The 21,496-nt window shown below is 32.4% G+C and overlaps 1 protein-coding gene across 5 annotated transcripts; it reads left to right on the top strand.

Annotated features, from left to right (window-relative positions):
* The first annotated feature begins 5,084 nt into the window (after positions 1-5,084).
* On the top strand, positions 5,085-21,244 carry LOC133185565 (SWI/SNF-related matrix-associated actin-dependent regulator of chromatin subfamily E member 1-like). 5 transcript variants are annotated; one of them, XM_061320861.1, is made up of 17 exons: positions 5,085-5,147; positions 5,250-5,275; positions 5,507-5,581; positions 7,063-7,137; positions 7,543-7,674; positions 7,773-7,848; positions 7,968-8,047; positions 8,419-8,476; positions 8,882-9,054; positions 9,294-9,395; positions 9,646-9,891; positions 11,408-11,485; positions 11,586-11,651; positions 12,866-13,097; positions 14,444-14,461; positions 15,775-15,966; positions 20,580-21,244. In XM_061320861.1, the coding sequence occupies exons 1-17, from the start codon at positions 5,096-5,098 to the stop codon at positions 20,687-20,689; spliced, it is 1,791 nt and encodes a 596-aa protein (XP_061176845.1). In that variant the 5' UTR covers positions 5,085-5,095; the 3' UTR covers positions 20,690-21,244. The 5 variants fall into 5 exon arrangements, with proteins under 5 accessions (XP_061176845.1, XP_061176843.1, XP_061176844.1 ...); XM_061320859.1 differs by having other exon boundaries at positions 5,507-5,599; XM_061320860.1 differs by lacking the exon at positions 14,444-14,461 and having other exon boundaries at positions 5,507-5,599.
* Positions 21,245-21,496: the final 252 nt, after the last annotated feature.

The following is a 21,496-nucleotide window of genomic DNA, read 5'->3' as shown; positions in this document are numbered from 1 at the left end:
TCCTTGTCATGATCGGGATAACGGAGAAATCCTTAGGCAATTCAGTGTGTAGATTTGTCGAACAATTAGTATGAAAAACGTCAGTCAGCACTTGACATAATTAATAGGTTGAATTTGCTGACAAGGCCATTGTATTGACCATAAAATTTGCTAAATGATGACTTCAAACGAGACTATTGCTATCCTAGTTTCATCAACTTGTTTGTCAATTATAGCTTGTCTCTTTTTAGAAATTGTTCATACTTAAAGCATGCTCTTGCGTATCGAATCAATTGGGAGACTAAAATCCCATATGCAGGTGTTAAGTGTATATTGATACATAAGAAAGGAAAGTTGAAAATTGAAGTCATCACGTGTATCATAAAGCTTTGTTGTTGGGTTACCATTAAAGTCTTTTCTAGTAAAATATCCTAATATGAAACAGATGTGTCAGACTCTGTGGTATCTTTTATTTCATATCGAGTCGACATGTATGAATGCGGATTATAAAACAGCGTAAACTGACCCAAACCAGGTTATACTCGAATAATTTGGCCAAGAATTAGAGTCATTCCTTATAATTTAATTTTAAAATCATTAAATAACTATGGGTTTAAAATTTCGTTGCTTTTTATTAGTTCAAATTTGCCGCTCAGTATTACAACCGTAGTAACGGAAGTGATGGGAAGCGAGGGGAGATAAAAACTGATACATAGGCCTATCAGCCATGTTGTTTGTTTACATGTGGTAAGATCGAATTATTGTTTGAAGTTAAGGTACATTTATTAAATCTGGAATTTTCCATGAATGATGAGGACTGGAAATGAGAGGATTGTACGGATACAGATGATTCAGCTGGTTGTCAGGGGGGTGTGTCCCAATACCAAACCAGGTTATACAGAAATAATTTGTGTTCATTTTTGGATATTAACCAATCAGAGGCTAGAATACAAACAAAATTAAATCATTGAAATATAACAAGCGTAACTCCAAATCAATAACCTAACGTATTCTAGCTTCCTCTGTTTAATAGGATTGAAGCCCAAGTTACTAGTACTTTATGAACGTGCTGGGAATTTTATAAAGGATGTATTCGGAATTTCAAAAGATTTGACCTATAGGCGAGAAAATATTTCCGGAAAATGTACATGTAACATTTAAAAATCAATGTTCTTTAGATGTTTTCTATTTGTCTAAATTTTTCAAATTTGCATTTTGAACCTAAAATTTATTATTTGCAACTTTGAAATATTAACCAAATTGACCAAAAGAGCATTTTGTCCTTGAAAGCACCGATTTTTGCGTGAACTTTGGTCTTGGCGTCCTTTAGGGCAGACCTGCCCCTAAATAAAATTATGATATTTTGATGGGTTGTGAAGTTATGGAACAATTTGAAAACGAAAGACTGGAACATTTTGAATAGGTTTCAACATTTTATTGTAAAAGACATGCAAAATTTCCAAAAATCACCAAGATCGGCCATTTGTGAAAGTATGCTCGGGTTACACCCAATACAAGCTAAAATGATAAAAGAAAACTATATTTCTTTGGAAAGCTTTACTGCATTGATAGTACTATCCTTCCAAAACAAGTTTTTACGATCCGAATGTTCGAATATTTCAACCACAACCAAACATCAAAATTCGGTTTTGTTAGAGACCTTGTCTTTACTATCCAGAAATACTCTTCAAAAAGATTCTTTCAGACATGCATAAGCAATACAAGTTTTCCACCCAAAAATATTTGGAAGAACATTGTAAAAAAGGCCATTAATTCTTACTACATTTCTTCATGGAAAGATTTAATTCACTCCGATCCAGATTTCGATGACCAAGTTTCTTCATACAACTGTACATTTGGCTTCACTTTGGAAACATTCACTTTCAACAAAAGAAATGCAAGTTGTTAAGTATGTTGCAAATCTTTGGACTCTTGTACCGAAGAAGGATTATACATATCAGTGCATTATCTGCTCGAAACCCTTTACAAACAGTTTCCAACATGCCATAGCGACTTGTTCTATAACATCTAATGAAAGATCTGAATTTATGTTTGAATTATCATATGAATACAATGATGTTTATATAGATTTTGTCACATTAAACGGGTACATTTTTTACCTATCTGTTCTTAGGGGTACCCATGTCCAAGTTTTAGACAAAAAGAAATTCATGTTAAAATGTTTTTCATTCATAGTTTCTAGTAGGGTGATTTAACCATGCATCGGACACATACCTTGCTTCGGACAACTTGAAGCAATAAACTTTCATTGAACCCGAGTCTCCATGTTTTTCCAACCCATCTCCAACCCGTGTTTTTACTTGTTTCTCTGTCTTAAAGGTGAAGATTTAAAATTTTTAATGATGCCGATTTTTATTTTCATGTTGTGATAAAAATACCACAAGAATGGCCTTGAAATTACGTCATATTTTGCATCATCAAAGGGGAGTAACCAGAATTTTACGATTTTGCAATTTTTAGAATTGTCGTTCTTTTAAATAGACTTCAACGGAACGAGTCGGTCATAGGTAAAATTTGTCAATGATTGATAATTTTACAGAAGTTTTTCAAAAATTTTACTTAAATGTTTGTATAATAATTCTTTTATGTTTTCATATAGAGTATATTAGCAAATTGAACATGCCGCATTTTTTCTTTATTATTTTCTTTTTATATATTTTCATTGATGTAAATATGTTGTAATAGTTGTTTTGTTTATCAAATCTCCAAATGGAGGAAATAAAGATTGAATGAAAAAATAAAAATAGGGCAGACCTGCCTCTAAATAAAATTATGATATTTTGATGGGTTGTGAAGTAAGGAATAATTTAAGATAAGCTTTTCTAGGGGCGCCTCTGCCCAAGGGTCGAAAATCAAAATTAAAAAAAAAAACCAAGATGTGTTTGTGAAACACTGATGCCCCCGTATGACAGCTTATGGCGAAGGTTAAAGTTTCTTCAAATGCAAGTCAAAATCCAGGCCAAAAGATAAAAAATGTTGATACCCAAAGAAAGGTCTTGTCTCGAGGAATACACCTGTGAAATTTGAAAGATCTAGATACAACTGTTCAAAAGTTATGGCGAAGGTTAAAGTTTTTTAAATAAAAGTAAAACGTCAAGGTCAAGGTCAAAGTGGTTGGTATCCAAAGGAAGATCTTGTCGCAAGGATTACATATGTGAAGTATGAAAGCCCTAGCTCCAACCATTCAAAAGTTATGGCCAAGGTTAAAGTTTTTCAAAAGTAGGTCAAACTCCTAGGTCAAGGTCAAAGGGTCAAAGTGGTTGATATCCAGAGGAAGGTCTTGTCACAAGGAATACACATGTGAAGTTTGAAACCCCAAGCACCAACTGTTCAGAAGTTATGGCCAAGGTTAAAGTCTCATAAAATTTTGCAAAAGTGGGTCAAACTCCAAGGTCAAGGTCAAAAGGTCAAATATGATGGTACCCAAAGAAAGGTCTTGTCACAAGAAATACACATGTGAAATATGAAAGTCGTAGCTCCAACCAATCAAAAGTTATGGGCAAGGTTAAAGTTGACAAAAGACAGACAGACAAACGGACAAACAGACAAACGGACAAACAGACAAACAGATAAACAGACAAACAGACAGACAGGACAAAAACAATATACCCCCGGGATCTTTCGATCCGGGGGCATAAAAAAAACTACAAAAAATAACGAAGCTTGATTTGGGCAATCTGGTTAACATTTATGACAACTACATTTATTATCAGAATAGCTCAATTAATATATCCGCTGAGTATTAACAGCGAGTGAGTCGTGAATCGAATCCACCTGGTACCATACTTTTATAGTTTTAAATTCTCGCCTTTTCAACGACTATTTTAATTTTATTTATAGTCTTTGGTATATTTCCCTGCAATTATCTATCTTTTCTAATCTCAGTAATGGAGGAAATAAAAGATGGATGAATGAGTGAATGAAGCGGAAGTATACCTCAGTATAGCACACTTTCTTTGAGGACAAGAATTATTTGCTCTGTGTTATTCGATACAGGTATTCTCGCCTGAAATGAATTGCGATGGATTTCTATTGCATATATCCCTTAGCAGTTAATCACGTTGCTTTTACTACGTCTGCGCTACTAGTACTCACATGTATCTGGGTTATTGCGTTGGAAAGTATATGTTACATGTACGTATTGCTTATATTATTTGAGCTTAATTAGTATATTTAGAATTACATACATGTACTTCTGTACTGAGTCAATGTTCTAAACTCAGGTGTCAAGTTTTGAAACAGAAGGGCTACATATAAGTTTCTGCTCTTCCTTGGATTTCAATTATAAAATTTGCATACATTAATGGCAAGCTTTATTAAATCCATGTAATTGTGTTGTAAAATTAAAACATACTAGTATCAAGAATAGAATTTAGTCTATAGACATTACCTTTATGCACAATGAAAAGTAAACAAAAATATAAAATATTTCTAGATCACAAACTCAAAATGTGTTGAATGGGTGACCGCTTCACGTTGCAGTATTTTCAGTACTTTGATTTGTGAACTGACGATTTTATTTTTATTATATTTTTGCAACATTGTAAAAAAAAAAATACATTGTATAATATTTTGACATGTTTGGATTTGACTCTTTTATCTTTTAATGAAAACCTAGTATTAAAAATGCTAAACGGATTTTCATTTTCTCCCGTTTAACTTCAAATTTAGTTTTTTAGCTGACGCCATTTTCCTTTTGTTTCAGGAAAAGAGCCGCTAAGAGGTAAGTGTTCATGGTAGTCAAATAGCATTAGTCAAATTTTGTAACCGAGAAAGAATAATGTAGAAGGATACCTGAAATTGTATTTTAGATTAAGTTTGGTTCATATGCATAATTATGCGATGCTAAAATATAGGCCCAACCTCTGGCTTGTGTAAATCTCGAAATCGTTTGCCTTTGGTTGATGTTTTTCGATTTATGTTTTGTTTACAAAATGAAATAAAATTTGGACTCTGTAAAGAACTATGGTGCAGTTTTCATGTACATACACTTATATTTATGCTGTAAGATGAAATCTCTCAACCTGAAATAAAAAAGATAATGACTAATGATTGAATTGAAGGGAAATAACTCTTTCAGATTTTTCCCCAGACAATGGCATTACCAAACTTTCGCAGTATTCAGCAAACGCCGCCTCCCCCAGCATGTACGTAAATACAATGTGCTTGCCAGATTTAATTTCTGATGAACATTATTACTTGAAAATTATCCATTTTACTGCAAACTCATCATCTACTTTTGTTTTCAGCTCGGTCTAGGGGTTATGACAGAAATGTAAGTGAATAATTTGAAATGAATTATAAAGAAGGAAATTGATCACTAGACACTTTTCTTTGAGTTGTAAATATAAGTTCTGCATGTAGCTTGCTCAAAATTTGTCACTGGGTCCAAGACTGACATTGAGAAGGGAGTTTATGAATTTAAAACTATTGCTAATATTATCTGTAAAGATTATTCTACGGACATGATCAAAGTTATTCAGCCACACATCTTGCTATTCTGTAGGCACCAAGTCCATTTGTACCCTCCTCGCATGGTCATCCTGCATTTAACCCTGTCAAAGTCAGTTCTCGAGGTGGAGTAAGTAATCACTTTCAGGTAATAACAGTTTACGATTCTAGGCATGCCATCCGCCTGTTGTCACTGCGTGAAGATGGTGCTTACGCAGACCTTGCCTGTCTGTATCCTGCTTTGTGGTAACCCCAGCTTTGGTATTGAGAGTTCAATATCTATTTCTGTCAGTTGTTACAATGTATGCTTTGACAAACTGTTTGAATTATGCATCACTTTTTTAGTCAAGAGTCATGCAGAGATGATTTAGAAGAATTTTTCTTTTCCTGTTTCATTAATGGGTTGTCTGCTGGGCAAACTGAGAAAAGTGAATGATTGTTATGTACATTAGTTTATCTCTGAATCAGTATGAGAGTAAGAGAAACTAACACTGGACAGAAGGCTGACTAGAAATACTCAAGCACAACGTACTTCTATAATAACATCAGTATACTGATGAATGCTTGAACTTTATTCTTAGACTAGCTACTAAGGTATATAAATTTTCATGCAAAAATTTCATTTTTAAAAAATCTTTCTTTTTTTTTTTTAAATTTCAAACAGAGCTTTGTATGTATCTTGCTTTCTTAAATGGTAGAATATCTTGCACTTTAAAATGAATATCAAATATATATATATATATATATATGTTCAAAGAGATTAAGTCTGCTTGCAAGCATGTTTTAAAGTAGTTGATGAATATCATAGACATTTGTATTACTTGGAGCAGTGCTTTATTTGTTGTAGATGTCAGAGTCATTTTTGTAGTTACTGGAACATTATATCAAGGGTAGTAAAAAAGAATAAAGGCAATATTGTCTTTGTATATTGTCTGTACCGTATAATGGGTATTTTCAGCGGTTTGGAAATTTTTGCAATTTGACCTCTGAAAGGTAGCAAATTATGCATTATACTGCAAGCGATTCACTTCCAGGAAGTGACTACTGGATGTTAGATTTTGAAGAATAGTACAGCGTTTAGCGTTTTAAGATTGTCTAATGATATGACCTTGGTCAGGGTTCATCAGAACTGATAAGAAACTCTGCTGTTCTTCTTTCTTTCATTTATTTTATTTCATTATAGAAATCAGTTAAAAAATTTATATGGGTAAAATTAGGCGAAAGACTACCTTGATGTGTGCACCCTATACTGTGTTTGGGAAAAATGATGACTCATTTATGAGATAATTAATATTTTCAGAATATTTTGTGATTGCTATTTTTGTGGATTTGTCCTATCCGCAAAATACTGCAAAAATTAGACAACCGCAGAAAATACCCATTATCTGGTATTTAATGTCAAAGATTCAAGGGTCATCACTCATCACTAGGAATTATCTTGTGCATTTCCAGTATTATTTGTCTAGTTCGATTTACTTTTTCATTAAATGAAAAAAAAAAAAAAAAAAAAAAACTTACAAAGATTTTAATTCTTATTTCAAATTCTCCCTTACAGTTGCAAAGCATTTTTTATGTAATGAGGAAATTTAGCTTAATGTGATTCTTTTTCAGGGAGATTCAAGGGGACCAAAACAACCCAAGCCCCCAGACAAGCCCCTGATGCCTTATATGCGCTACAGTAGAAGGGTATGTCTTGCGAATTGATGGAGTCACTTCAAACTTGAGAATGTACAACTTTAAAAAATATAACATCATAACATAAAAAACCCCTGTAATTTTTAGACAAGAAATAAATAGTTGAAATGTAAAAGTCAAGTTTCCAAAAAGGGAAAAAAATATTTAGTGTTAATTTTTGCTTTATTTCCACCCTAAAGGAAATAATGAATTCAAGAAAGGTTGATAATTGTCATAAGATGTCAAGATATTAAGTGAAAGAAAAATTAAAAATTTAAATCTCAAAATAGTATGTTTAAGCTAAATAGGTATGAAGAAAGTAGTGTGATGAGTTATATGTGTCAGATTATTGTGCTTATGATCGGGACTCTGTAAAATGTTCAGGTTTATGTATAATACTCAGATTTTCCTATGTAGGTTTGGGACTCTGTTAAGGCAGCTCATCAGGACTTGAAGTTATGGGAGATTGGTAAAATCATTGGTCAGATGTGGAGGGAGCTGTCTGATCAGGACAAACAAGAGTACATGGATGAGTATGAGATGGAGAAGGTGGGGGTCAAATTTTACAAGTGATTTCTCAAATTTTCCACTTATACTTTTGAAAACATGACTCTGTGATAGTATATTGTTTTCTTTGTTTTCTTCAGAGTCACTACAATGATGAGATGAAGAAGTACCACAACTCCTCAGCTTACCAGTCCTGGGTAGCAGCCAAGGGCAAAGGTAGGACATGTATCATTATACTTTGTGAATGTTTTAAATACATTGTTCATAAAATAAAAAAAATTACTGGTTTTGAAAAATTGAAGCAGAATTTTTTGAAATTTTATATTCTATAACAGCTGCAGCAGAAGCTGCCATGGAAGAAGATGAGAAAGAGAAGCTGGCGCAAAGAACTCCTCGCAGCACTGGAGCCTCCAAGGTACATGAATGTCAGGTTTTCTATAATCTTTAGAGTGTAGGTTGGAAGAATGTTCTTTATATGACACAAGAGTAGTTTTATGCATGTCTGTGGTGCTAACCCTGACATATTGTGCTGTGTCTTCTAAGTAATGTCATCATGGTCATTGCAGCACTTGCAAGGTTACAGATCATCAGTGATTCTGTAAGGAGAAACTCTTCAAATAAGTTATACATGTAGTTGTGCATGATTTTCATTTCCTGAAGCATTATTTTTTTTCATTTTTTTTTTCATGGAAAAAATGAGAAATACATTTATGTATAATATACACTGTAATTTAATAAACAAGGTCCTTTAATTTTCCATTAATGCAAATTATGATATTTTTTCAGAGTTCTAAAATGGACACAGTTGGCAGAATCAGCATACAGCAAGCAGATGATGATGATGGTAAGCTTTTAAGTTGTACACTTTCTTTTGTTCAAAAGTCAGTAATTGTTCTTCTCTTTTAAATCAAGTACACTGGATGTGATTGTGTAAGACATTATTGAAAAGAATTAAAGCAAAGTCCTTGAATAATTTGGTATAATACTTGCTATAAAGATAAGGGGATCAAAGAAAAAAGTTACCTGCTTTAAGGATGAAATACATGTCTTAATTTTGAACATGTTGTATTGAATTGTACATGTATTGAAAAAATAACTGTTATAAGCCTCAGTATGTAGATAATAGAAAACTATATTCAAATTTAACAGCAATTATCCTTTTTAGTATGTACAAGTCTAATTTGCGTTGGTAATACCTGCTTTGCATTGTTTTTGCCTTCATGATGATTAATATTAATTGTTTCATTAGAAGGTGATGATAGTTTCTCTGTGAAGCATATGGCACACACACGATATCTACGCAATCATCGCCTGGTTAATGATATCTTCAGTGAGACAGTTGTGCCAGACATTCGAACGGTCGTAACAACATCGAGAATGGGTGTACTTAAAAGACAAGTCCAGTCTCTTACCATGCACCAGGTATAAATCAATTCTTTATTTTTTCAACACTGTTAACATTTCTGTATTACAGTGTCATTTTCAGTTAAATATCAAGTCTTGTGTCTATAGAAGTTTATTTTGAATGACAAATATATACTGTATTTACAAGAAACAATATCATTTACACCAAGAGTCAGCACATGTGAAATGTGAATAGTGAAAATTCTAGCACATTTATTTAATCTTGTTTACCCTATGAATCTATATTTTGACAACAGAAAAAGTTGGAGGCAGAATTGCAGACAATAGAGGAAAAGCATGAAGCAAAGAAAAGGAAATTCCAAGAGGCCAGTGATTCATTCCACGAAGAACTGAAAAATGTATGTTGTGTGAATTTTAATAATTTTGAGTTTTTAGTAAGTTAGATGTAAGTTATGAAAATTTTAAGATTTATTATTCAAAGTTTGTTGAATAAAATGCTGTCATTTTTCATGCATATCTGAGCAAGTACCAGTGTATAATTATTGTGTCATTCCAGACAAAAATTTTGTTTTTTTGGTTCACAGAAAAAAAGTTATATCTCCTCTAAATTTGTGAAGCATAATCATCATATTGGTTTAATTTTTTTAGCTCTGTGAAAACAAACCACAAGTGACAGAGGAACAGTTCAATGCCATGGTTGTGAAAGCTAAAGAAGATCTGAAAGTTCGACATCAGCAGTACTTACAGCAACAGGAGGAAGAGAGGAAAAAGCAGGCAGAGCTGGCGGAACAGAGGAGGAAAGAGGAGGAGGAAAGGGAGAAAATCGAGGCAGAGGAGAGAGAACGACGGGCCCAGGAGGCCAAGGAACAGGGGCTGAGTCTGGACCATAATCAGGTATGTAAATATATAACAATTGGCGAGTGTAGGAGAAGGAACATCGAGCCAAATAGAAATACAGGTAAACTTCGGTATCTCGACATCGGATATGTCGACAACCTGGGATATGTCGACGTCCGTCCGCGGTCCCGGCAGTATTTACTATATAAATGATTTGCAAAAACTCTGATATGTCGACCTCGATAATCTCGACAACCCTGGTTATCTCGACGTATATTCACAGTCCCAAGAGCAAAATTTACCTGGTATATGTCGAGATCGGCAATTTTCTGCTCCACTGAACCTAACTGTTTGTCAGATAGGGTCGCTCGTCACGCATGGACGGCTCCGGGTATCTCGACGTCGTCAAAAATTCACACCTTTCACACCCATGTTTTGACTGCACGCTGCTTAAAAATAATTCTATAGACTGTGTTTGTAGGTGAATCCAAAGCCCCCTCGGCGTCTTTGAGACGTTAATTGCTTAATGTTCAGCTTGGGTAATATCACTGATAAATCTACACGATTCTGCTTAAATTTACAGGTATTTATATATGTCGAAACCTATAGCATAACTTTTAAAATTGAAAAAGATAACTAAATTACAAATAATAATACATATATTGAATAAATTCAAACTAAAGAATTTAACGATGTTCTAATAATATTTTGTAGTTAAAATGCATTCAACAGGAAATAATCCGATTAAGGACATGATTAACCGAATCATCCGTAATTCATGCATCTGTAATATCACTGCATTAGTTTAGATACACAAATCTCTTAAAAAATTAATATTAATGCACATTCTTCCTGAATGAAATAAGAAAAAAAAATAATTACGCATTTAATATGTTTTCGTATCTCGGATGTCGACTTTGTCATGTTTATACGGTTCGGTTCGAAGTTTATAGAGAGCATTTCGTATCCTGTTCTGACAAAAAAGCAAGTAACACGCGAATGCTGGATTGAAAACTACAAAAATTTAGAACGATTTCGATAAAGAGAAAGAACAGGTTTTATAAATAAGATTTTTAAATATAACTTCTTAGATTTTTAATAAAAATAGAGGGATTGCTGAAATAAGTTGACCTACAGTCTATATTGAAGTCATGTACGTATAATAAGCTTATACACATGTATGTGTTTGGTTATGCAGTGAAATCTTGGACGTCAAGTCTCAACTCTGATATCTCGACACCTTGGATATCTCGACATTTTCAGATGGTCCCGTCGATGTCGAGATAACGAAGTTTACCTGTAGTTGAATGTCATAACAATAAAGTAATTGTTAATCCCCAAAAATTTCAGTTACTTTAGAATGTGTATTAAAACTGGCAGGGCCTTTTTTAAAAAGATTTCCACTGAAACCCAATTTGAATTCTTTTAGTTCACTAACTTTTTGATCACTCCATATAAGTAGAATTAAGCAGGATAATGTCTGTTTAATGACAAAAGAAAAACTTTAATGTGCCTTTCTTAAATCAGACACATCTCTTTAAAGGTTGCTAATAAATGGAATCTTTATTTTCAGAATTCGCAAGAGGCACCAACAGTGCTGCAAAATATGTTAGATGAGAGCGCTATGTCTGATAGACTTGTTAATCCAGAGGTATGAGAAGTTATATATCAGTGGAAGCATCCCATCAGTACTTAAGTACAAGAATTGTGTATTAAGACTAAGTGATAAGTAAAGTATATTTCTTCTTTAGGAGGATCTAGAGCCAGACAATCCAGATAACATGGATGCAGAATCCATGGACTCAGAGAAAACTGAGGTATAAATTTATCCTCCAAATCCTAGTACCTTTATGTAAATTAATGAATTTTTATGGCGTCGAGCTCTAGAGCTCGAACGTCGTCTAGCTGTGGCCCCGATCAAAATCGCCATAGTATTTTACGTGACCGAATGTGTCAGTTGCTGCATCAGCAAAAGAAAATAGTAATAGCTATATAAATCAACTTCTTTGAAAATGCTCACAATTGATAATAGCTTGAAAATAAAACTGCATCAATTATATTTACAATTAATACTGTTACAAAACAAAGATACTATGTTTATATTCACACAAGAAAAATGTGATAGTTGTTGCGGATGAATTTCTAAAGAAAGGGTGCGTCGAATGACATGAATAAGGTTTTGGAACGATAACCGTGTAACACAAACAAACCACAGGCGGTAAAACATTCACAAAATTACATAAACACGAATACTGGAAGAATAAAAATATCGAATTTCAAAATCTGAACGCACTTTTACAATCTTATGACCAATTTTATCATTAAAACCGAAGTTATTGACCTGTATTACTGTATTTATCCATTTCCTCCATTTCCCAGTATAATGTATACCAAACCCAATTGTAACTCGATCGTAATCGTAACAGAGCAGAGTTAGGTTGTAGTTTAGATGCAATTACTAAAACAGCACTTAGACATTGGCAATTAGGAAAATATTATATAAATGTTTTAAAATAATATATAAATTCTTCATAGTTCTTCAACTGACTGGAAAGATGTCCGAGGGTGTCTGGTCAATTCGAACCCTGCTCTATTCGGATCATGACATAAGGCCCCAAAACTATAAGAGTTGACATTTTGTTTACAAAAATTTTTGTTAGATTACCTGAATCATACAGTTGACCTTTTACTTTCTTCAAATTCAAAAAGATCTTTTGAAATTGTTTATTATGTTCGACGCCATTGAAGCCTTTCAGGCTTTTGATTTAGTATTTTTTACTCATTTATTATTAATTGCATCCAAAAAAAATAGAAAATGGGGTCTTTTACTTTTAAGAAATTATAATTTCATGAGTTGCAATTTGTCTATATAAAATACTATTTAGACTAACAGAAAAAATAATAATCATTACTTATGATTATTTAACCATAATAAAAATCAGAGCTAAAAAGTCTTTTGTAAAGGTTGTACTTGACATTTTTTGTAACATTTGACTGTTCTCGTCATTTATAACCATTGTGATTTGTATAGGACATGTCACAGGACGGAATGATGGGAATGGAGCCCTATGAAAAGGAGGGAGATGATCCTCTATACTCCCCATCCCCTGATTCCCCCACAACCTCCCCAGACATGCTGACCCATGACAAGTCTATGGATCAGATGGACAGTCCAGAATCACAGGAAGAAACCACACCCAAAAAGAAGAAAAATAAGAAAAAGACCAAAAAAGAGGAGAAAGACAAGAAAGAAAGAGGGGAGGGTGAGTAACTGTAGGCTCCAGTCATATGATGTGCATGCTGTGTGAGTGAAGAGTGAGCAAGGAAGAACCTTAAAATAAAAATGCAAATTGAAAGAGGTCTTTTATTTCAGGTTTAAGATTTATACCATATTTTTCTGAGAATATATCTATATACGTGGTAATTGCTCAGAAATGTCATGTTCCTATTAAAGCCTAGAAAATCCCTTTCAGAGTTAGAACTTTTCGAAATATATATACATGTAATTTCAGATTTAAAATGGTGAAAAGAAATATGAAACAATGCTAGAGGATATTGCCAAGACTTAATAGTTATTCTACATGAAGTGAACTTTTATTGATAAACAAAATTAAATTGATGACACTGGGGCTTAATACCCATTGGAAACAGGTCTGGTAAAAGGGCTTGGTCCAAACCAAAAATGTACCCCCCCCCCAAAAAAAAGAAAAAAGATAAAAATTTTCCAAATGATAGGAGTATTGAATATTTCAGTGCTTTTCATAAAATATTGAGGTTTGAGATAATGGCTCAAAAAGATGTGAATAGAGGATAAGCCTACAATTTATCTGCCATCAGAGGATTAGTAAAACATATAAGTCATCCATAATTTCAAAATTTCCAACTTTTTTATATAAAATTTCCAAATGGAAAAGGTACAGAATCTTATGCATATCTTATCAACATATACTCAGAAAAATATGGTGGTTTTGCTAATTTAAGTATTGCCAATATTTGTCCTGGACCATTGAAATATTATACTTTAGAATTCTTATTTGTTTGGTATTGTTTTAAATAACTTAAAAGATAAAAACTTTAAATTATGAAATATATCCAAAAAATGAAAAATGCGTGTGCTCATTTTGGAGAATGCAAGTTGATGGTTGAAAAATAATTTACGAGTACATCATTAATTAGGCATCAGGCAAGTGCTTCCTCAGTATTAACACAACTAAAATTGTATAATCTGCGGACGTTCACTAGCTTCGTCTGCCAGTCGGGATTGGTGTGGAAGCTTGCCGATCAGTAAACTTTCACCTCTGCATGCTTAATTAGAGCTGGAACATTTGAGGCATGACTAGGGTGTGTTAGATGGGAATGTCAGTTTGGAATGCATGTGACAGTTTAGATAACCTATATTTATTGCGATTATTACATTACTACTGTTCATTCAAGATTATCTCAAATATTGGCATTATTTAAAACTGCAAAATTTCTACATCAATGCATTGAGCATATTTATGCAGAGAATTAATTTTTTTTAATGCTAAATTTCACTAATATTAAATTTGAGATAATCTCAAGTCCATGTTTACTTATGTCAGCATGTTGCACCTTTTTGTTTTACTAGAATCAGCCAGTGAAGAGGGTAGGTATTATTTTATAGAACCAATTTATTGTATGTATGTGTTGTTTGGAGACAAATTAGGGCTGTTTGAGTTTTTAATTCCCCATTCATTTTAATCACAGTCTATTCCATTTTTGTACAGAGAGAGAGAATAAAACATTTCGTACAAAGTAGGTTACCGTAATGATTGTGACAAAGTATATTCAGATTTACATATGATTATTGAAAAACCAGAAACACCTAAATTACACAGAGAATTAAAAATACAGCAGCCTTAAGTATCTTAATCTACTGACACAACATTAATAAGTCTTTCATTTAGTACCCATTACATTGTTTTAACACAACCACGTAGATCTCTTGTGCAATTAAAAAAAAAATCTTGAAATTAGATACAGAACGAAATATCAAAAGACAATAACAATTGTATATACATGATTTCTTTTTACATGCCACATATACTGCTACAAAATTAATTCACCACACCAGGATTGTTCACAGATACATTTCTCTAAAAGTCATTATACTTGTTTACTGGCATGGAAACGCTAAGTCTGCAAAGCATTTTGGATGTAAATGTGAACTCTCTTTTAGAATATATTTCTTATTTTAAAGTTTACAGTGTTTGATTATAACTTGTGGCATGGCGCACAAATAACACCTACTAATATTACGGCTAATAACACCACGGTTCATAGAGGGTTGGGTTATGTTATCTTTCACACTGTAGAACTATACATGCATTTTGAGTTCATTTTAATTTATTTTCAGTTCACTCTCATTTTTACTTCCACTTTTTGTTTTATATATTTCAATTTTATTCACAATTTCATGTGATTTATTTCTTCTCATTTTCTTTTTATTCCCTTAGTTTGATTTTGTTAATTCAGCACATCTAAAAAATCACTTGGAATAAATGGTCACAATATTTTTTGGTTGCATATTCCAAAGTTTTTGTTGTAATATTCTAATCAAATGGAATCATTTAAGATTTAAAATGGTAAATGGAAGATTCTTCATCAGTTCATTATGAATACCCATAATTTCTCTTCATTTAAAAGTCGTTAATTTTCAATATGCACAAACAATGTTCAGATGCAAAAGTCAAACAAAATTATTGTAAACACTTAAAAAACATAAATCAGGTTAAATACAATGTACAAATTCCTGTCATATAGTTTAATAAATTTCATCTAGAAAAATCCATATACAAGATAAGAAAATCTGAAAGAGAACAAAGCAGCCAAATTTTCTTTAATTTCAGAGACCAGTATGGTAAAAGCACATATTAGAATGTGCATGTGATAAAAATCTAACTTTTTGCTCCTCTTTAGGTCCGCGTAAATACCCCTGTGATATTTGTGGGAAAGCATTTAAACACAAACACCATATGACAGAACATAAACGCCTGCATACCGGCGAAAAACCCTACTCTTGTACTCGGTGTGGAAAACGATTCTCCCACTCAGGGTCCTACAGCCAACACATGAATCATCGCCTCTGTAAACCCAGTGCAAGTACAAACGGTAAACTCTACTCAGACCTAGAACAAAATCCCAGTGTTTACATTTTATACACCTTCAAATTTGCCATTATGTTGTGATGACAAAAAAATATTTTTGTATTGTACGAATGTCATCAAAGTGTTGCACACAAAACTCCCTGTTCTCTTAGTACACCATGAAATTCTCTGCCCAGCCTTTCCATGAGATGCATTTTCAGTAAAGATTTAACTTTGTTGAAAATGTAGGGGGAGAGTTTGAGTAGAGGGAAGTATCCACCTGCATGTAAATGTCCAGTGCTTTCAGAGGTGAATTCTAGTCGGAGCCCCCCTTTACCCTTGTCTATTATGACCTGTGCATTTTTACAACAGAAATGTGCTGCTATAGTAATTCCACGGTACATTGTTTCGTATTTTTGTTTTATCCGGGGGTTAAGGTGTCTCTTGGGATAAATATAAAAGTCTAACCTCTTTGATCTCAGTTTTTGCTTCTTTCCTGACTTTTGTTCTTTATGTATTTTGATGTTTATTGTCAGCATGTTGTATCTCTATGCATTTTGATCTTACATGAAGTCGTCATCAAGCTTGGATAAGTCTATGTTATTCAACTTGATACGATTTCTCTAGTACGATTGAAGCTAATTTCCATGTTGTATTCTGTTGTGCAGTTTTGTTGTTCCATGTAACCATGGTAACTAGCTTGAAGATTGAATACTATTGTAACTTTGAAGCATGAAATTTTGTCATTTAACTTAGAAATACTTGAAGGTGTTTATGTGAGTGAAATATTACATAAAATCAAACATATAGAAAGGATGTGCATCATTATAAGTAAAAAAAATATTATAATGTATAAATTTAAACTAATTTTAATTTTTGTATTTAGACAAACAGGTAAGCAGAAGGGCACAAAAAAGAGTGAAAAAATAACTTGAAATACAAGTGCATTGTTATTTCAAAACAGAAGAATTTATGCATAAATATGTAATATGGAAGAAACACTGGCTATTAAAAAAAAAAAAATTCAGCAAGCACTCAACAAATGGAGAAGTAATTGTTACAGAGAAGAAAGCAGTTTCAATGGATTTTGGTGTTTTATTTGACACTAGTGCCTTCCATACTGAATTCTTGTTTCTAGCAAAACCTTTAATGAAACAAAGATTTATTAAGTGAAAATTGTCAAACTGACACCCCCTGAAATCCAGCAACCCCATGAAAGAGTTTCTGCCAGCACCCTCAGTTATTTTGTAAACATCAGAAAACCAGAAACCCCTCTAATCCAGCTATTTGGTATTACAAATGTACAATTTCCTCAGTACAACATTGTCAGGCATTAAAAAAAGAGTTTTGTCTTCAGGAATTGAGAAATATTTTTGTTTCTTCTTTATTTACAATCGTTGGTGTTTTTTCAATAGCAATGCCATTAAAATCTGGGATTTGCTTTCAGTATGAACCTGTTCCATTAAATCAAACAAATGAAATATGGTCATTATTTGAATTTAATCTCCCATTAAGAATAGGACAGTGAAAAGGAGAATGTTTGAAATGTTATTAAAAAAAAAAGCATTGAGGTAATGTTGAAATTGATGATGAGAGAAAAATGGAAACTTTTTCCATAAAAAAAATTCAGCATCTAAAGCTATAGTATATGTAAGTTCTGCCACTTGGCACTTAAAATTATAAAAATATTTCACTACATACCATTTGTCGATATATACTTTTTTTGTCATGGTAGGTTAGAAAAGATATACCCTAACCATTATTGTGTGTTCTGTTACAGATAAATGTTAAAAATTGTTTTTCCAGTCATAAAGTTTATAGGTAACCATGCACTAGAAATGGGTGAAAAAAAATAAATCAAGAGCATTTTGTGCAAATTGCCTGTGGTATTTTAGTGCAGAATTGTTAATTTCACAACATATAAGACAATCTAAATTTATTTGTATCATCAGCAAGTTTTTTTAAAAAAAAAAATAAATAAAAAATTAATGTTTAGTGCCAGAGCAGTTAAATAAAGATAATTGGTGTAAATTCAGTATTGTAATAAATATCTCTCCTTAATATATTGAATTTTGGCAATTATTTGCCCTTTTTTAAGTCAATGGGGAAAAAAAGAGAATTACACATATAAATCATAAATCAAACAAAGAAAATTCAAGGATATCTTAATTAAGGTCAGTTTTTGAGTTTGGTAAGAGTGTCTTATGTCCTAATTATAAGTGAATGCAATTTAATTAATGCAATTTTTACAACAGATCAAAGTAACTTAGTATAGGATAGTCAATTAAAAATCTTCTTGCATCATCGGCTAGAAAGGGATCTATACAGGACTTTTATTGTGGTTGAAGGATATTTAATAGAAAATCTATCCATTTTTTCAATACTTTAGAACTTTGTTTCATGATATAATTAACGGTATAGAAAGTTTTGCAATTTTAATTGCTAGGAATATTGATTTGTATGTAGGTTTCAAATTGTACTTGAAAACAAATGTTTTCAACTAGTTTTACCAAAAAAATGCAGATACATTAAAAAAAAAAACAATTAAGATAAAATCTACCTTGTTTTTATCCTGAAATTTGCATATTCAAAAACAGACCCTAACTTTTTATTTTTTAAATAGCATGTTAGGTTTTTCCAAACAGCATTAAAAAAGCTTGATTTTTAATGCCAAAAATACAGACATAGCATTTATAAGTGAAAAAAGTGTAACTGTTTTTAATTAAACTGAGCCAAAAAAATATACATTTTGTGTTCCTAGAGTATTGAAAATGCATAGAGTTCTCATTGTGTACTCTACCGCGCAGTGACAAGGTTTTGTGTGTGTTATATAGGGTATTGAATGTAGATTTCCATTGGATTTCATAAAGAAATATACACTGAATGTAAATATCATAAAATAAATAGAGGATATTCAATGTTTTGTAGATGAATATGGAATTTATTTCATGAGTGGGACAGGATTTTTATGTATTTTCACGAGTGCGAAGCACAAGTGAAAATATAAAAAAAAATCCTGTCTCATGAGTGAAATAAATTCCATACTCATCTATGAAACATTGGATTTTCTGTTTATTACATTTTCTTTGATTTTTCCCTTTGACTGTCTTTTCATAACACCGTGTCATAGGCTGTGACGTCATGTCAGGGAGTTTTTTTTTTTAAAAATACTCTTCGTGATGGGAAGGAAAATCGAAAGTTTTGCTGCAATTCTGATATTCTCAGACTGTGAGAATACCATTTTGATATCCTTTCACACTGTGTCAGAAACTTTTATTCAATAAATAAATTACAGTATTTCACTGTTGAAAATGTAATAAGGTTATCTTTATTGCCATGATTATATCTTTTAAAGTATGTATTAGGATAAGTGATTAACATTCAAGCTACAATTTCAGAACAAAAATGTCAAATTAATGCACTGTATCTTACACTCTCACCAAAAATTTTGTTGTGCTTCGTGAGAAGATATCTGAAACATACCTCCAAAAAAATCATAAGGAATGTCAAAAGTGGCCTCATGAAAACTGTGCATTCAGATTTGAGAAATCTGTGATAAGTTTTCTGCACAGATTTGAGTATTGCATATATATTAATTTTCCTTGAAGGAGAAAATAAATATTGTATGTTACAATGAAGAAAATTTCCCACTGGCTTGTTCCAGTCGTGTACATGATACTTGGATAAAAAAGACTTTGTATTGAGAATTGGATAGTGGTATGTTCATTTTTGGCACTATGTGTCTTATCCCTTGGATGTAAGGCATAGAAATTCAATTTCTAACTTCTAAGAGAAGTGAACTGGTGATTCGTTGATTGTTCTGTTACTTGAGTGATGAAACACTTGATAAATTGTAAATCAATATGGTGTAAGCTTTTCTTTTGGGATTTGTGAAAAATTAGCTTTAAAGGTACCAGGTGAAGAAGCATATGGAATAGGAAAAAAGGATCATAACTTAGGCATTCTTTTTTGTGCAAAATATTCTGAAAATAGTTGATTACTCCATCAGCCATCCTAATGTTCCTGGTCAAGATTTACCTTCTTGGAGACCTACTAACAGTACTAAAATTCTAACATAAAATGTTTTCTTGTAGACGCGAAACTTATATTTATTCTAGACTATGCAGTTATATAATTAAGAAAATCTAAATAACATGATGATATTGGGAGTACAACTAGTGACATCAGAATTAGGATTAGAAGTGTGATTTTTTGCTATCCACAGTTTTGATTGGCCTGTTTTCTTTGTGTCCTGCAGTTTGATTGGTCTGAAACTCACAAGTTATTTTGTGTGCAGCACTAACCCCTATCTGAGCACATCTTGAGTGGTGGATCAGTAGTGCACTCGACTAATAGATTTTTATCGGGATAAAATACAGCAATGGGAGAAATTGATAAAGTAATGGAAATGTCACTGGCATTTTCTTCTAGGTCTTTTTCATAAACTAAATTCCCTTTCAATTTTTATAAATTGAAATTAGTTTGTATTATTTTATTATTATTGTTGATAATATTTTTTTTTTCTTTTGATTTATTTGCAAAAATATTTAGCATTTTCTTTTATATTGATAGAGATTTAAATCATTAATTAAAATTATTACTCTAGTAAACATGCAGTTTGGCACTTGTATGTTTCAGAAGGCAAAGGCCAGAAAGATCTGGAGAATCCACCATCTGTTGAAGAAGAAGATTCCATGGACTCCTCCATTGATGAGAGACCAGAAGAGGGGCCAGTGACTGGCAAGTGAGACAAAGATAGTGGACCTGAAGAATGGCAGTGACCATGGTGACTGGCAAATGAAACAACAAGAAAGGGATAATGGACCTGGTTGTTAAACTGCTGCCAGTACAGTGTACATATTTCACAATTCATGTAGTGCCCAATGTTGTTCAGTTTTCATCACTTATAGGTGCTGTATTTGGAGGACATACATTTTTCGGTCACTGGAGTCGGTCACATGACCTATTGTTATATGTTCCAGTCCATCTTCATATAATGAGCAAAGTGCTCAATTTAAAAAAATACGAAAAACATTTTCAGCTTCTTCACTGAAATGGCTAAACAAATTTCAGCCAGTGTTGGTATGAAGCAACAATAGATGAAGGGGACTAGAAATAATGTCCCTGTCCTTTTGAAGCCTGAGGAGTGGGGCCAAAATATAAAATATTTTGCAATATACATGCTAAAAACTATGTGATTGTACATTGTTGTTCTGTATAAATCAAAGTTGTGCATTAAGGTTTTATGTTAGGCAAGCTGATATGAATCACATCATGATATATTAAAGGTATGTAAAGCAGTTTGGACTTATTTGATGTAAATGTATATAAAAGGCTTGAGTAATAGAAGGTAAGTCTCCCATGATTTGTTTTTGTGAGTGTATTATTTTGAAGTATCCAATAAGAAAATAGTAATACAGTTACAGCAGAAAATCATTGCACAAAAAGATTTCAATGTCAAGATTTTAAGATTATTATGAAAGATTTCAATTTCAAGATTTTTAAATTTAAAAGTAATATTAAGAGTTGTTCCTATCTGAGGATATCCTTAAGTT

The sequence above is a fragment of the Saccostrea echinata genome, unplaced genomic scaffold (genome assembly GCF_033153115.1).
Source record: "Saccostrea echinata isolate AGI-Se365-2 ecotype Australia unplaced genomic scaffold, CSIRO_AGI_Sech_v1 ptg000012l, whole genome shotgun sequence".
In the NCBI taxonomy this organism is placed as follows: domain Eukaryota; kingdom Metazoa; phylum Mollusca; class Bivalvia; order Ostreida; family Ostreidae; genus Saccostrea; species Saccostrea echinata.
Note: the sequence above shows the minus strand (reverse complement) of the source record. Positions and strands in the feature narration are given on the sequence as shown.

What these genes read in the sequence shown, in the direction of transcription:
- LOC133185565 (XM_061320859.1), top strand. Translation starts at nt 5,096, where the DNA reads ATGGCATTACCAAACTTTCGCAGTATTCAGCAAACGCCGCCTCCCCCA. An exon ending in ATATGCGCTACAGTAGAAGG is followed by an intron (nt 7,138 to 7,542) that starts GTATGTCTTGCG and finishes TTTCCTATGTAG; the next exon opens with GTTTGGGACTCTGTTAAGGC. An exon ending in TGGACTCAGAGAAAACTGAG is followed by an intron (nt 11,652 to 12,865) that starts GTATAAATTTAT and finishes TGATTTGTATAG; the next exon opens with GACATGTCACAGGACGGAAT.